The 13,270-nt window shown below is 50.1% G+C and overlaps 3 protein-coding genes across 3 annotated transcripts; 2 read left to right on the top strand and 1 right to left on the bottom strand.

The window, feature by feature from the left end:
• Positions 1 to 1,240: 1,240 nt before the first annotated feature.
• Positions 1,241 to 3,830, top strand: CGGC5_v002507 (uncharacterized protein; the record flags this gene model as incomplete). The annotated part of the gene is made up of 3 exons (XM_066150977.1): positions 1,241 to 1,298; positions 1,432 to 1,447; positions 1,517 to 3,830. The coding sequence occupies 3 exons, from the start codon at positions 1,241 to 1,243 to the stop codon at positions 3,828 to 3,830; spliced, it is 2,388 nt and encodes a 795-aa protein (XP_066009692.1).
• A 246-nt stretch (positions 3,831 to 4,076) lies between these two features.
• On the bottom strand, positions 4,077 to 5,337 carry CGGC5_v002508 (Zinc-type alcohol dehydrogenase-like protein; the record flags this gene model as incomplete). The annotated part of the gene is made up of 5 exons (XM_066150978.1): positions 4,077 to 4,262; positions 4,324 to 4,691; positions 4,746 to 4,955; positions 5,004 to 5,138; positions 5,292 to 5,337. The coding sequence occupies 5 exons, from the start codon at positions 5,335 to 5,337 to the stop codon at positions 4,077 to 4,079; spliced, it is 945 nt and encodes a 314-aa protein (XP_066009695.1).
• A 1,602-nt stretch (positions 5,338 to 6,939) lies between these two features.
• CGGC5_v002509 (putative epoxide hydrolase) lies at positions 6,940 to 7,712 on the top strand (the record flags this gene model as incomplete). Its single annotated transcript, XM_032027132.2, has 2 exons — positions 6,940 to 7,488; positions 7,545 to 7,712. The coding sequence occupies 2 exons, from the start codon at positions 6,940 to 6,942 to the stop codon at positions 7,710 to 7,712; spliced, it is 717 nt and encodes a 238-aa protein (XP_031876457.2).
• Positions 7,713 to 13,270: the final 5,558 nt, after the last annotated feature.

Genomic DNA, 13,270 nt, shown 5'->3' on the forward strand with positions numbered 1-13,270 from the left:
CATCTACTTACATCAGACTAGCCACATGTTACAAGTACAAGTATCAACGAACCGGTGGTCTGTCTCATGGTGAAAAGATAGTCGCTTATGTCCGTCATTCGGAGAGGGATAAGTCAACCATTGCTTGTGAAACTAGACGGTTCGCAGTAGTCCAGTGCCCATCAAGACAGTGGTCGTAAATTGTAGTCAACGTGGCAAACAAACAAATTCACCTGTTACGTTCATAAAATGGTTTTAGAACAACAGTAAACTTCAAAGAGCAGGATTCATTCGCTAATCCTCTACTCAAGCTCGCCTTACACATCAGTTTCCGCATTGCCGAATTCAATGCAGCAACATGTCTGAGCTTTCAATTCCCCTTTTTCCATAGTTGTTCGATTAGTTTGGATGGACTCCGCACTGAATGGAAATATTACGGTGAGCGAGATCTCATGTTTGAAAATGGAAGAAAACGACAGGAACTGGCTTTAGGGTCTTTGTACACTTGAGTAACCCACCAAAGATCTTATGCTGAACACTCGAAATCAACGTACAAGAACGAGTTCAGTCTCACTGCTTTCCATTCAACCCTGATCTTGAAAGGATGGCTAGTCATCCTGCATGATTTCACAAAGTCGACTGGGCTAGAGAAGAGTTGCTCACCACCTTCTTCAATTTCTCTTCAACATAACGCAACAGTAAAAAGAAAGGAAGAAAAGCCGTTGAGGTTTGCACACCATACAGGCTCGCGCCCTTCAATTAGACTCGAGCTAGACCGCCACGAATTAGACGATGTCTTGGCAGGGATGATCCGTTGAGTGTGGTCAGAAAGGGTGATAGTTCCTCCGCTTAGTACGGCGAAGGCTGGGGTTGAAGTACCCAGTGCCACACCGGCGAATGAAGAGCCGTGCTAAAGTTCAGCTCTCCTGTACAACTGTCAGAAAAAGATCGACCTGGATGCATGTTGTTTTACATACAGCCAATCGTCGCAATTCTTTCGCCTCAGCCACTTCATAATGTGATGTCGGCCAGCATGTCGCGAGAACGAGGCGTTCTTGGCATGATAAGGCAGACATGGGATGATCGAAAATAGGCGAGGAAGACCGTTTCACGGCCAGCGCTGCCAGATATATGCCGCGAGTGCAGCTCACGTTGCGCTTGGAGAGGTCTAGTCTTTTGTTCCATTTTCGCCCACTGCACCGTTTGCGGGGACGTTGTGCATAGCAAACCGACAAACATTCAATCCCTAGCAGCGTTTGCGATGATTGAAATCACTGTCGGGTACGTGGCCGGTATCATTGCGGCGGCCATCGTTGTCGGTAGGTACCCTTCTGTTTCGCAGTATCTACAAATGCTCTGAGAATTGGAAAAGTAATTGACTTGAACCTCAAGCCCAGGTGTGGTGTCCAACTGCCGTTGCTTTGATACTAGCGGGTTTGCTCCGAGACACAGAGACCGCTGCCACATGGTATGTATCAGCTATATTGACGATTAGTGAATCTTTTGGGCAGGCATACTGAGGAATGTAATGATGCAGGAACATCGCCAGTCGTATTTTTCAGCGAACATGGTGGCCCACCATCCTCCAGTCCGATTCGGTTCAGAGCCATGGCGCCCGCCTCAACATCACTATTATCTCCTGGACGGTACCCATCATCGCCTTCCTGATCGCTGTAACTGGTGTCATCACCCCGTTAGGTCTTTACGAGGAGCTCGGCACACTCGAGCCTAAACTTGCCTCGTTTTCATACGTCAAGGACATTGGGTCTTTTGGCATCGCCACGTCACAAAGGGGACATCACAACTTTTCGCGTACCTGTAGTCAGGGGCAGACTTACCTCCTACAAGGACCCGTGCCATGCCCCTACTCTGGTAATATCGTCACGGTCACCAACAGCAGCGGCAATCTAACCTTTCACATGCCTTTCGGCTACAGCTCGAAGATCGACCCACTTGCGATGGAGATATTCTCCAGCGGGACGAAGAATCGGACGACGGTGTCTAACTTCTTTGACATTGAATGGCGCCAATTAACACAGACAACACGACCTTACGTCGACAACGGCACTGAAGTGTCCGTAGGGGCGTATAACCAGCTGGAGAGTCACATCATGGATCCAACTGTGAAGATTGTCGAAGGCCTGATTGTTGACGCGACCAACGGCGGTATTGGTTTCCGCAACCACACGGTCCCCACCGACATCGAGCTAGGCGCTAGTTGGTCTGAAGACTTACTATTCATCGAGCCAATCGCAAGTTGCGTCAACCTGAATCTGACACTCGATTTCGAAGTCAATTATACTGCTTCATCCTTCTACAACTTCGACAAGCTCAGACTTACTGACCGTGGGGGTTTCGTGAACCTCAACCATACGTATCCTTACTACGACCGCGAACACGCACAGTCGAACCCAGAGCTCAAAGCCAGAGCCTACAAGGCAGGCGTCCTTAACAATTTCTACAGCATGGTATATCTCAACGTCACAACTATGACCAACGCGACAGCCGGCACCAAGGCGTTCTCGTACCTTGACTCCCATCTGGGCAAGGAGTTTCTGCTGGAGGAGGATAGCTTCATGAAATACCGCGGGCTCGGCCTCAAGTCACAGTATGGCAACTACCTCGACTTCATCAGCCCGGTGAGCTCTAACAACAAAGTGGTGAACTGGACGAATCCATACCACGTCAGTCAAAGTGACTTCTCGATTGCGGAATTGGTCTGTGCTGGGGCTGGAAACGCAGATATTGCCAACATCTCCATGATCTACGTGGGATGTGGCTTGCTGCGCGGTGCACCACAGAGAGTAGACGGTGGTAACAAGTTGGCCATGTACGAAAACCATAGCAAATGGTCCTCTCCGCTGCATTCCTGCGCCGCCGCTGTCCGAGCAATCATCAAGACGGTCAGTTTTACCGTGAACGGCACCACTGGACTCGACAGCCTCCAGGTCACGTCTATTGAGCCAAAGAACTACAGCAGCCCGGATGACTACCCACTATGGGCGGCGGAGAACTCTGGGTTGACCATGGATGGGATAAGTTCCATCTGGGGAATCATTTCACCCGAGTATGTGTCTCGGCCGAATATTTCCACTGTCAAGCAACGAGAGTTCCATCTTCTTGGGAAACACGGCGCTTTATCTCTTTCGTCACTCGAACCCACGTTCGGCATATCGAACTACAATCTTCCTGGGAGTAACTTCGCACTAAGCATCATGGAGCTACTCTTCACCGATTCCGGCTTTGACGGAGCGCTTGATGAAGGCTGGCCATTCGATCTGGCTGGCGTCTCAAACATCCCTATTTTTGAGCGGTGGCAGTCTCTATCTTCGGATGCGGATCGCGTATCAGACATTATCAAGCTCCTCTGGACTGATCTCGCGGCGTCGGCAGTGGTTGGGACAAAGGGCACATTAGGGCCCGGCAATAACAAGGCTGATGAAGCGGCCAGAATTCACGTCAATCCATTTGGCCGGAGGATCAAGTATCATGTTTTATTCGGAATCCCGGCGTTCATTCTTCTGCTGGTTATGTTGTCGATCCTGCTTCTACTGGTCGTAACAACTGTTTTCCGAACATCAACAATCGGTCTTCTTCGACATCGCCTTCAGCAACTTACCGTAGGCAGGGTCTTCACAACATTTCTGTTTCAAAACGACAGTAATATGTACATGTCGAGCAAGGAGTGGAGCAGGGCTAATGGCCGCAAGACCATCTACCTCGGAGGACTACCCGAAAAGGCTGTGATAATTGAAGATGAACGTCCTACGCAGTACGAACCCGCAACACCGGCAGAGGAAGTGAATGAGGCTTTGATGAAAGGCGAGACCAAGCCAGGACATGAAACATGATCTCCGATGGGTACACATGGTTGAACGGATGGAGGATTAGCTTTGTCGGCTTTATCCCACCTCGAAGTTCCAAGTGAAAGATCGCTGGCGGGTTGCCGGGTGCTTGTAGGTAGAAGTTGTATTCCTTACGTTGTATCTATCGGAAGTTGTGTTGTCGTAAATAGACAATCTGACCCTTACTATTAGATACGACTACGGAAGATTGTAGTTTTTCACTATTCAAAGCGTTTTTCTCTACATAGGACATCAAAGCTTGTACACAAGCTTCGTCGCAGAGATATTGCCATCGCGGTACTCCTGGAATCCTTTCGAGACTCCATCGAGGCCCCCAGGAATAACCTTGGCCTTGTTGGGTTTGATCTTACCTTCCTCAACCCAACCAGGGAGCTTCTCAAAGAACTCGGTTCCAAGCTTGTGGTCTGCCTCATGCGCCTATCTTGGTCAGTGACTGGAAGAAGTGCAACGCTGTGCGCACGTAGCGAAGATGGCTTACCGGCCAATGGAAGCTGCCGTAGCGATGGTCCTTCAAGAAGGCAGTCCAGACAAGCACATCGGTCACCTTAGTTTGCTTGGTGACATCCTCAGTGTTCGCCTTTCCAGGTCGTACAGTGCAAAGACCACCACTCTCATCGATTGCTCGAGACGCCAAGCCTGACGAGGACTTGTTGCCGATGGTGTCGAAGACATACTTGAGACCAGGTGCCGCTTGCTTAATGGACTCGACAACATCGTCGTCGTGGTAGTCGAAGGCATGCTTCGCACCAAGGGATTTGACAAGGTCGAAGTGGCGTGGACTACACGTTGTGATGACCTTGAACCCGTGAAGTACAGCAATTTGAATTGCATAAAGTCCGACACTCGCTATTTATTATTAGTCGGAACGCATGCATACTCATGTTTGGGGAAAAGACTCACAACTACCGCCCCAAATGAGGACAGATGTATCTTTCCCCCCGTCTCGAGGAATCGCGAGACAATCTTTGGAGAACAGCGCAAGCCATGATGTCATGGAAGCAAGCGGCAACGTGACCGCCTCCTCGAGGCTGATGTTCTTCGGGACCCGGAAGCTGATGTCGTTGTCGGCCACGGTGTACTCGCTGTACCCTCCGATGCCTTTGATTTCTCCTATCCCACAGTCAGAGTTGTCTAAATCAAGCTTCTAAGGCAACATACCTCCCCAAATCAGCCCAGCGATGGTGTCGCCCTTTTTGAGCTTGTTCACTTGATCACCTGTCTCTTCGACTGTTCCGACAAAGTCGCACCCCAGAACCGCACCATCGCCAAAGGCATTCCCGTCAAAGGACTGGACTAGCCGATGTGAGAATTATGCATCACTTTCTAAATTTGGGGTCATGTACTTGCCATCTGTAGGGTTCTGTGCGATGTGTGAGATTTTCACAAGAGCCTGGTTGGATGCCGGCAGGGGAATCGGGATTGACTTCCTGACCAACGATGGTTTACCGTTAGGCGCCTCAACCACAAGCGCTTGGCATTCTTTCCCACTCATGTCTGGATATTTTGACAAAAAGATACCGTATCAATGATAAAAGAGAGTGAAGGGAAATGGGTGAGGAGGCTTTGGAGAGATACCAGACGAACGTTGGCCCGATATATATCAAACTCTCAAGGTGCGTAGTCTGTTCTTGTTCATCAGAAGTACGTCATGAAGGCTCGATAATCGCGTGTCTTGCTGCTGCGGGGTTGATGGCTGAAAACATTACAAATCGGTCTCGGCCGGATAGCAATTTGCGGGCCGGTCGACACCAAGAGCCAAACATACAAGCCGGAGTGGGGTCGGATGCCGGCCGGCAGGGCCCGATCAGTCGGGTGGGTACCGGATTCTGGAGGTGCAAGTGCAAGCGCAAGCGCCAGGCGTAGTAAAGGATGAACGTGGTCTGGATGATAGTCAAAGCTGTGGAAACCCTCAATCACTGCAGTTTAGTAGATCAGGTGACGTGGCCTAGTACACCAGGTCCCTCACGAGGCGGTATCTTTTCTTTCAGTTGAAGTGGTTCATCCTTTCTTCAGAGGGCGATTACTAAGGATGCACCAAGTGCGCCGCATGAATTTCTCATCTCCCCACGGTCTGCTAGCTGGCGCCAGCTTCTGTCTGAACATATTCGTCTCATTTGCGACTCTTCATCGTGGCCGTCATTGGCTCGGCTGGTCTATTATGCGGGACAACGGCAAGCCAACTCAATGCGAAGGGAATAGAGCAGACCGAAACGCAGGAACAACAGAAGTATCGTCAGCGCTATGGGTTGTTGACAGTGACATTGATTCATGCATTGATAGTTTGATCCCCCAGAACCTTGCACTCGGATCTTCGGAATAAACAGTACGTTCCCTTCGTCTAGCTGTGCATTTCTGTCCTGGGGAGGTATTTGGAGTTTCTACCTATTCAAACTCACCCACCTTCCAAATCGAGCAATCTTCTTACAACTCTGGTACCAAAACCATAGAAGCGGCGACCGAGCAGCTGGTCGGGGCATGATGTTGCCCAAGCTTCCTGTCGAAGACTGTCAACTCGAGCTAAACCATCCGACTCCCTTTTCTGTCACTATTGATTCAGAGCTTCTGAAAGTCACGGAGCAGAAGCTTCTCTACTGCAGATTTCCCGAAGAACAAACGGATTTCACTGACGACGACTGGTCTCAAGGTGCGAAGGTTGCACGCATTCGGGAACTGGCAGAATATTGGAGAAATGAGTACAACTGGAAAGACCAGGAGGCAGGTTCCCCACGTCTCAACTCTATCACTTTCTCTTCATGATTGTAAGGCTGACTAGGCACAGGCGCGAATAAACAAAACGTTTAACCATTTCCTTGTCAAAATTCAAGTTCCTGATTATGGCCTGGTCACGCTGCACTATACCCACACTAAGTCGCCCAACCCGGACGCCATCCCGCTCTTATTTGTACACGGCTGGCCAGGTTCCTTTCTTGAAGCTAGCAAGGTCGTTGAGAAATTGACTACGACCGATACCGAAAACGACGATTTCCCATCATTCCACTTTATAGTGCCATCCATCCCTGGGTTTGGCTTCTCACCTGCCCCCTTGAGGTCTGGAGTTGGCCCTGCAGTGGTCGCTCGTGCGTTCAAAGTCTTGATGACTGATGTCTTGAACTACCCCTGGTTCGTAACTCAGGGAGGCGATCTTGGCGCTTTCATCACTCGCTGGATGGCAATTCAGCACCCCAGTGTTATACGAGCGCAACATTTCAATACGTTCCCGGCGCCCACCCCAACTTTCGGTGCCGCGCCCTTTGCTTATCTTCGCCTGCGTATGTCCGGCGTACTCTACTCGAAATACGAAAAGAGACTTTTGAAGACTCGCAGTGTCTTTCACAGAGACCAGAGCGCATACATCGACATGCAGGAAACACGGCCTCAGACTTTGGGCTTTGCACTCGGCGACTCCCCCATCGGTCTTCTGGCGTGGTTCGTGGAGAAGCTTCAATCTTGGATCGATGTACCCGAAGCATTGAGCAATGATGACATCATCAACTTGGTCATGATGCACTGGATTCAAGGGGCAACCCCAGGTTTGCGCTTCTTCAGAGAGGCGTTTGGAGATAAGCGGGAAGCTGATAAAGCCTTTGACGGGCATCTCAAAGTTCTCACAGGCGTGAGCATCTTTCCCGGAGAGATCCTTCCGGTCAGTACAAGTCAGATAAATGTGTTGTGTTTGCTTCGCTAACTTTGAGTCTGTAGTGTCCAAAGGACTGGGCGAAGCAGCTTGCGAACATCATCTTTTGGCGCCAGCATGAACATGGCGGTCACTTTCCAGCTCTTGAATGTCCTAATGACTTAGTCAATGATATTCGGAAGTTTCTGTCCTCCAAAGAAATGAGAAAGGTTCTAGCCAAGAATGGGAGATGACTTTCGGCCGGTAAGGGCATTTGAGATGCACGGGGCTAATAGGCGAAGATCTTTAGTATGATCTAGCAACCGAGCGGGGTGTGACTAGAGATTAATGTAGGATGGATATGAGCCAGAAGGTGGGATGATGTAGAAAGTTTGGAATCGTGCGAGACTCCGTCTCACGCTGGCGCCAGCATGTCACAAATGAGACCCTCGGGATTTCGGACCGATCAGCCTGCTTTCGACTTGACTCGGAATAGGGGAAGAAACAGTGAATGAGAACGAGTATGAAAGTCGTTTTGAACCTCCTAGCTAGAGCTGAAGCTGGCTGCTGCCGTCCCAAGTCCGAGTGCGAGATCCTCGCGGCTCCATTCTCAGTGTCAGCATGCTGCGGCAAGTCCGTAAACAGACAACCTCCGTTCACGGGATGTCATGACAGAAATGCAAATGTTCCACAATTACGGACGTATGCACAGACGTCGAGACGTCGTGCCGTACATTGACGTGCGTCCCACCTGCAGCGGATGGAGAAACCATTGGGAGCCGGTTGGACCGATCCTTGACATGCCCGTGCCGGGGAACCCGGCCTAACCCCGTGCTCGGGGATTAAGGTGGCATTGGAAGCCCCGTTCCGTAGTGATCATTCTGTCAAACCGGCATGCGCCCCGTATACTTCTGTTCGTGTCTACATAAGCGAGAGCTTGCGGGCGTGAAGCGCAGGCCTTTCTTGAACCGCAAACAAGCGAACAGATGAAGGGGCGAAATTGTATATAATCATTTGTGTGTGGCTAGGGATATAATGAGGCGGCATTCATTGCAAGGATCAGAGGTCATGTCAGTCAACGTCAACTGGAGGCTGTGTGAATCTGCCGAGATTGCTGAGACTTCTTCCCACACCACACGAATAATATCCCCGAAAACGTCAGGTTGCAGCCGTCCGTCCTGCTAGTGCATACCCACACCCAACAAGAAGACTGCAACCATAGTCCAATGAGTAAAAGAAGCATCGTTCCAGCAACCCTTCCTCACAGTTGCTTCTGGTGTTTGTCCTCGGGTTGTTGTCATGTGGTGTCATTGTGCGGGTTCAGCGGAGAGGATCGAAAAGCCGAATGTTTGGGGCAGCGAATGGTAGTGCGCCGAAGAGCTCTCAATCTTTTGTACTCTGCGACGATCCTGAAAAATCTTTGCTTTGGCATTGTGATATTTTCTGCCAACTCGATGACGATGTTTGATCCTTCCTGGAACGTGTAAACCCCTGAGCGTTCGTTAAGCTCATCTCTGACAGCCGGGTACAGCCGGCTGAAGGCTCTCTCTTCGTCATCCGTCATTCTTCGGTATTTTCGTTGATAAGGGTTCATGCTGTGAGTGCAGAATAGCGTGTCGCTGCTGAGTTGGGATCTTGAACGAGGTTCTTCACGTCGTGCATTTGCGCCCTACCTCGAACACCGCAAGCCTTATATATCTGATTCTTCAACCCGCTGACGTTGGGCTGTGTGCTAAACTCCTGATAAGAAATGAAACTGGGCATTCGCGGATCCTCAGCTTAAGCATATGCAGCTTTCTGGCATAGACATGTACAATTTCGAATGTCAATGCCCCACATCGATTAGCGACCAACAGCAAGGGAGTGGAAGTCGGTGAAAGGACCCCGAATTCTACGTACACCACGTCATGGTCAACCTGCGACGAATTAGGAGAATTGGCATGCCGTTCTCGACCGAACCTTGAACGCCGCGTGGAAGGGCGGCTGGAGCTTGTTTTGGGTAGCGCTAAGATGATGGGCAATTGGGCAGACACTACCAGCCCAGCAGGGCCTCGCATGGATCCTTGTAACATTCGAGCTGAGACATTGCGTCGATTGAGGATGCCACCCTAGGCGGAGGGGGATGTGGTCAACGAATGGTGCTGCCCGCAATGCCCGTTCCCCATCCGTCGTTTGCCCCGTGTGCGTCAAGGGACGTGTTCAGCTTCACACCAGATACCATGGATTTAATTCGTTGAAGTGAAATTCAACATAGTTTGTAGAATAGTCCATCAGAGTAACAGCATTTTTTTATAAAGCCTTGAAAGGTAATGATGGCATAAAACGAACATGCCGTGCCAATGAGCACAGATGACGTGGAAGTTGAACCCCGAGAGACCACGAACATACTCATCGTGACTTCGAAAGCCAGGATCCAGCCTGTCGAAATGTCTCCTGAGCTTCCATGTAGCTGCGTCGTGCAAGATCAAGCACGACGGCGTCATTAGGCTCCGTGCCATCACCATCGCCGCTTGCCAGGACCGCTATTACAAACCACATGTGCATCTAAGACTGCATATTAGCGATGTTTTTGTGCCACCCTATCAAATTTGCAGACGTACAATAGCAGGCTCTGTTCTCACCATCTCGGCAAAGTTATCTGTTTTCCAGAGCTTGTTGCGGACGTCTAGGTAGATGCAGTCTTTGTGACTATATCCAATTCTCTCCCAGAACAGCGAAATTCTCCGTACAGACTCAGGTGAAAGCGCTGCCAAGATGTCAATCAAGAACTGTCGATATGATTGAGCACCGCATTGCTGAAGTATTCGTCGTATAAACGCCGCAGCTCCGGAATGAAATAATGCTCTAATGACTGGTCCGTTAGGCTCTGGCCTGGGTCTGATGTGAATAAGAGACATATTTTATAGGATAAAAGCAGCGTCGAAATAAATGGTGGTTGTATTGACACAGAAATACAGTCCAGCTGGAAGCTCCCTTCACCTTTATACCATGTTGTCGGAGCTAGCCATACCCATCCATGGATACATCAAAGCGGAAGCTGAGCTCATACACAAAGATTGGCTGATATTTCCAGCTAACGCACTCTGTGTGCGTTCGCAGGAAGACCACCTCACGGATCTAGCGGGATAGTGTTCTCGACACTCGGACAACTGTGGCGCAATGCTGCTTTCAGGAATTTGCATGGAATTCAAGTGGCGACTCGAAGGTATTGGATCATCGGAGCCCGACACTACTCAAATCCTGTATGGCTGAACCGGTTTTATTTTCTTGAATCTATCAAGCCCGACCTTTCGTAGCATTTGTACCTGATGCCATCTTTGCCGTGAACCACGGAGGAACTTCCCAGTCCGGAAGCTCGCCAGCAACTTCGCACATAGCGCTCTCAATCAGTCTCTGGAGTTCTATGCAATGATCTTCCGCCTCTTTAATGGTAATGGAAGTAGCTTGGTTTCGCACGAACACCAGTCCCTTCAGCTCAGGCATGCGCATTGCAAGTTGTCGGATGGCTCGGGCAGCCAAATTAGAGACAGCGCCTTTGACTATGCCATTGCCCAGTACGGAGTTGTCGATCGCTAAGTATCTGACGACACTTAAGTCCGTCGGATTGCATAGAGACAAGGCGGTAAAATACTGCGCGGATGATGCCATGAATCCTTTCGCCGGGCCGAAGTGCAGTATGTCTATTTGGGGATCGAAGAATATCTTGGGAGGACCAGCTACCCCGAAACGCAACTTGTAGTATCGCATAGCCTCTTGCCTCGACTCGCGACAGGTGTGTAAGTTGGCTGGTATTATTGCTGGCGAGGTCCCCCAGCTTGAATCGTTCATTTCGAAGAGAGAGGTCGTGCTACATCGAATTGATACGATCCGGGTCCTCGGAAGGCTTAGGCGCCAGATCATTAAGCGAAGCTCGACAGGAAGCTTGAGGAAGAGATGCTTGATGCTGTCAGTTTGATGATGTACCTAAAGTAAGGGCATAGAGGGGACTACACGGCTTACAAAGTTCATGTTCGCGACGCTGTTATCTCCATACATCTCTGAAAGTTGCGGCAGCTGGTGTAACTTGAAAGATGAACCCAGTCAAATAATGCACAAGAAATGAAGAAAACTACAATTCATCGAGGAATGATATTCGACGATGAGTTATTCCATGGTGACGGCCGGATTGCCTGAGTCGTGCAATCGCAGCCCCTCGAAAGCCGAGATTGTCCCGCAAGGGGCTTGCGACGGTCTTCGACAACATGTTGGGCGCGCAAACAGAGGCTTCTCAAATTCGATGCGCAAGCTGGGGTCCATCAGCAGGTAGAAATCGACGAAAAAGAAAAGAAGTATTCTGATCCCTTTCCTGAGGCGAGGGGTTATTGCCCGACATGTAACTTTAGTCTAGACCATTGTATTAACACCAAGATACTTGCAATGTGCTAACGACCAACCAGTTTTCCATTCAATACCTAATCATATCTCATATTCTGTTTTTCATGTTGTCTTCGGTTACACTGAATCGCGATTGGTGCGCGATTGCGTTACTGGTCTCAAAATATGAACAGGGGTTCTTGTGCATCAAGTCAGCCGCTGCCGCTTCAAAAGCTAATTTACCCAATGTCCAAGCTACTGGCTGGGGACCAATACCAGTCGTCTCGCCATAAATCCACTTTGTCCGACTCGATCGGACTCGGAAACAAGGTAGTTGGACGTAATCGGGGAGACCGAGCTGCGACTGATCACCGACATGGATTGCCACTGGGCAGCATAGTCAGGGCCCAGGCAGATAAGATCGTGCATTCTCCAGGCATGAGTGGGCTTCGACTTGGAAGACCTAATGAGATAATGACAGGAGACTCGCAAGGTCATCAAATGCAGGCTACCCCAGTTCTGTCACCTGTCAGAACCGAGCTTCAACAGGCTTAGCTGCACCACATCGCCATCCCATCACTTGATCAGCGTACCAAAAGCCTCCACCGGCTCCGCGGGTTTAGGCTGTGAAGCTTCTCCAACCGCTGGGTCAAGGGATCCACGGGCGATCTCTCTGACCTGGGAATTTAGAACTTGATGCCCAGCCTCACGCAAGACTTGTGGGCTCTCGGACAGCCACCAAACTCAGGCAGCACCGATAGAAGTGGCCTGATTTCGCCAGGAAGAGGAGAGTCGGTTTCAAGTCAGCCAATCAGTTTCAAGTCAGCCAACCAGCTATTTGGCGTGAGCCCTACGTACCTGAATGCCGGGTTTGGGCGACCACGCCACAAAACATAGTGTAGCTGGTTGTGTGACGATACGTCCATCTCTTGTTGCAATGAATCTTCATGATATCGCCACCACATCAGCCTTCCTCGTCAAATGGACTACCCTTGTTTGTGGCGGCCTCCTTCACCCGATAACTGGTATTGCCCTTGGACCCTGGCGCTCGAGCACCGGTATGAGTCCCACGCAAGCCAGCGTGGAAAAGCTCCAAGACGTCGCAGATGACTCGAACAGCAAATTGTGGTACATATCTACGCGAACGGAAATAACACACTAGCATGCGTGTGTGGTGTATCCAAATATCCATAGTCCAGTGCTAGAGCTGTTCATTTTCTTCTTTCTAGGACTAAGGTGCGTGTGAAGCGCCAACGTCAGGTTGCATGTGGACCATATCTCGTGCTTGACCACGTGGAGACTGAAATACTTCCAAGGAGAAGATGTATCATCACTGCGTGCTGTAGATTTCGAGGTCGCCGACCTAAGCTTGCAGGTGTACGAGGGATGCGGTACATTGGACCACCTTCCGAGTGGATTGCATGCGTCTGAAGGCCAGTTGCAGCAAAATGGATCGTTT

Source organism: Colletotrichum fructicola (genome assembly GCF_000319635.2).
Source record: "Colletotrichum fructicola Nara gc5 chromosome Unknown KSG_Nara_v1_contig01, whole genome shotgun sequence".
NCBI classification, from domain to species: Eukaryota; Fungi; Ascomycota; class Sordariomycetes; order Glomerellales; family Glomerellaceae; genus Colletotrichum; species Colletotrichum fructicola.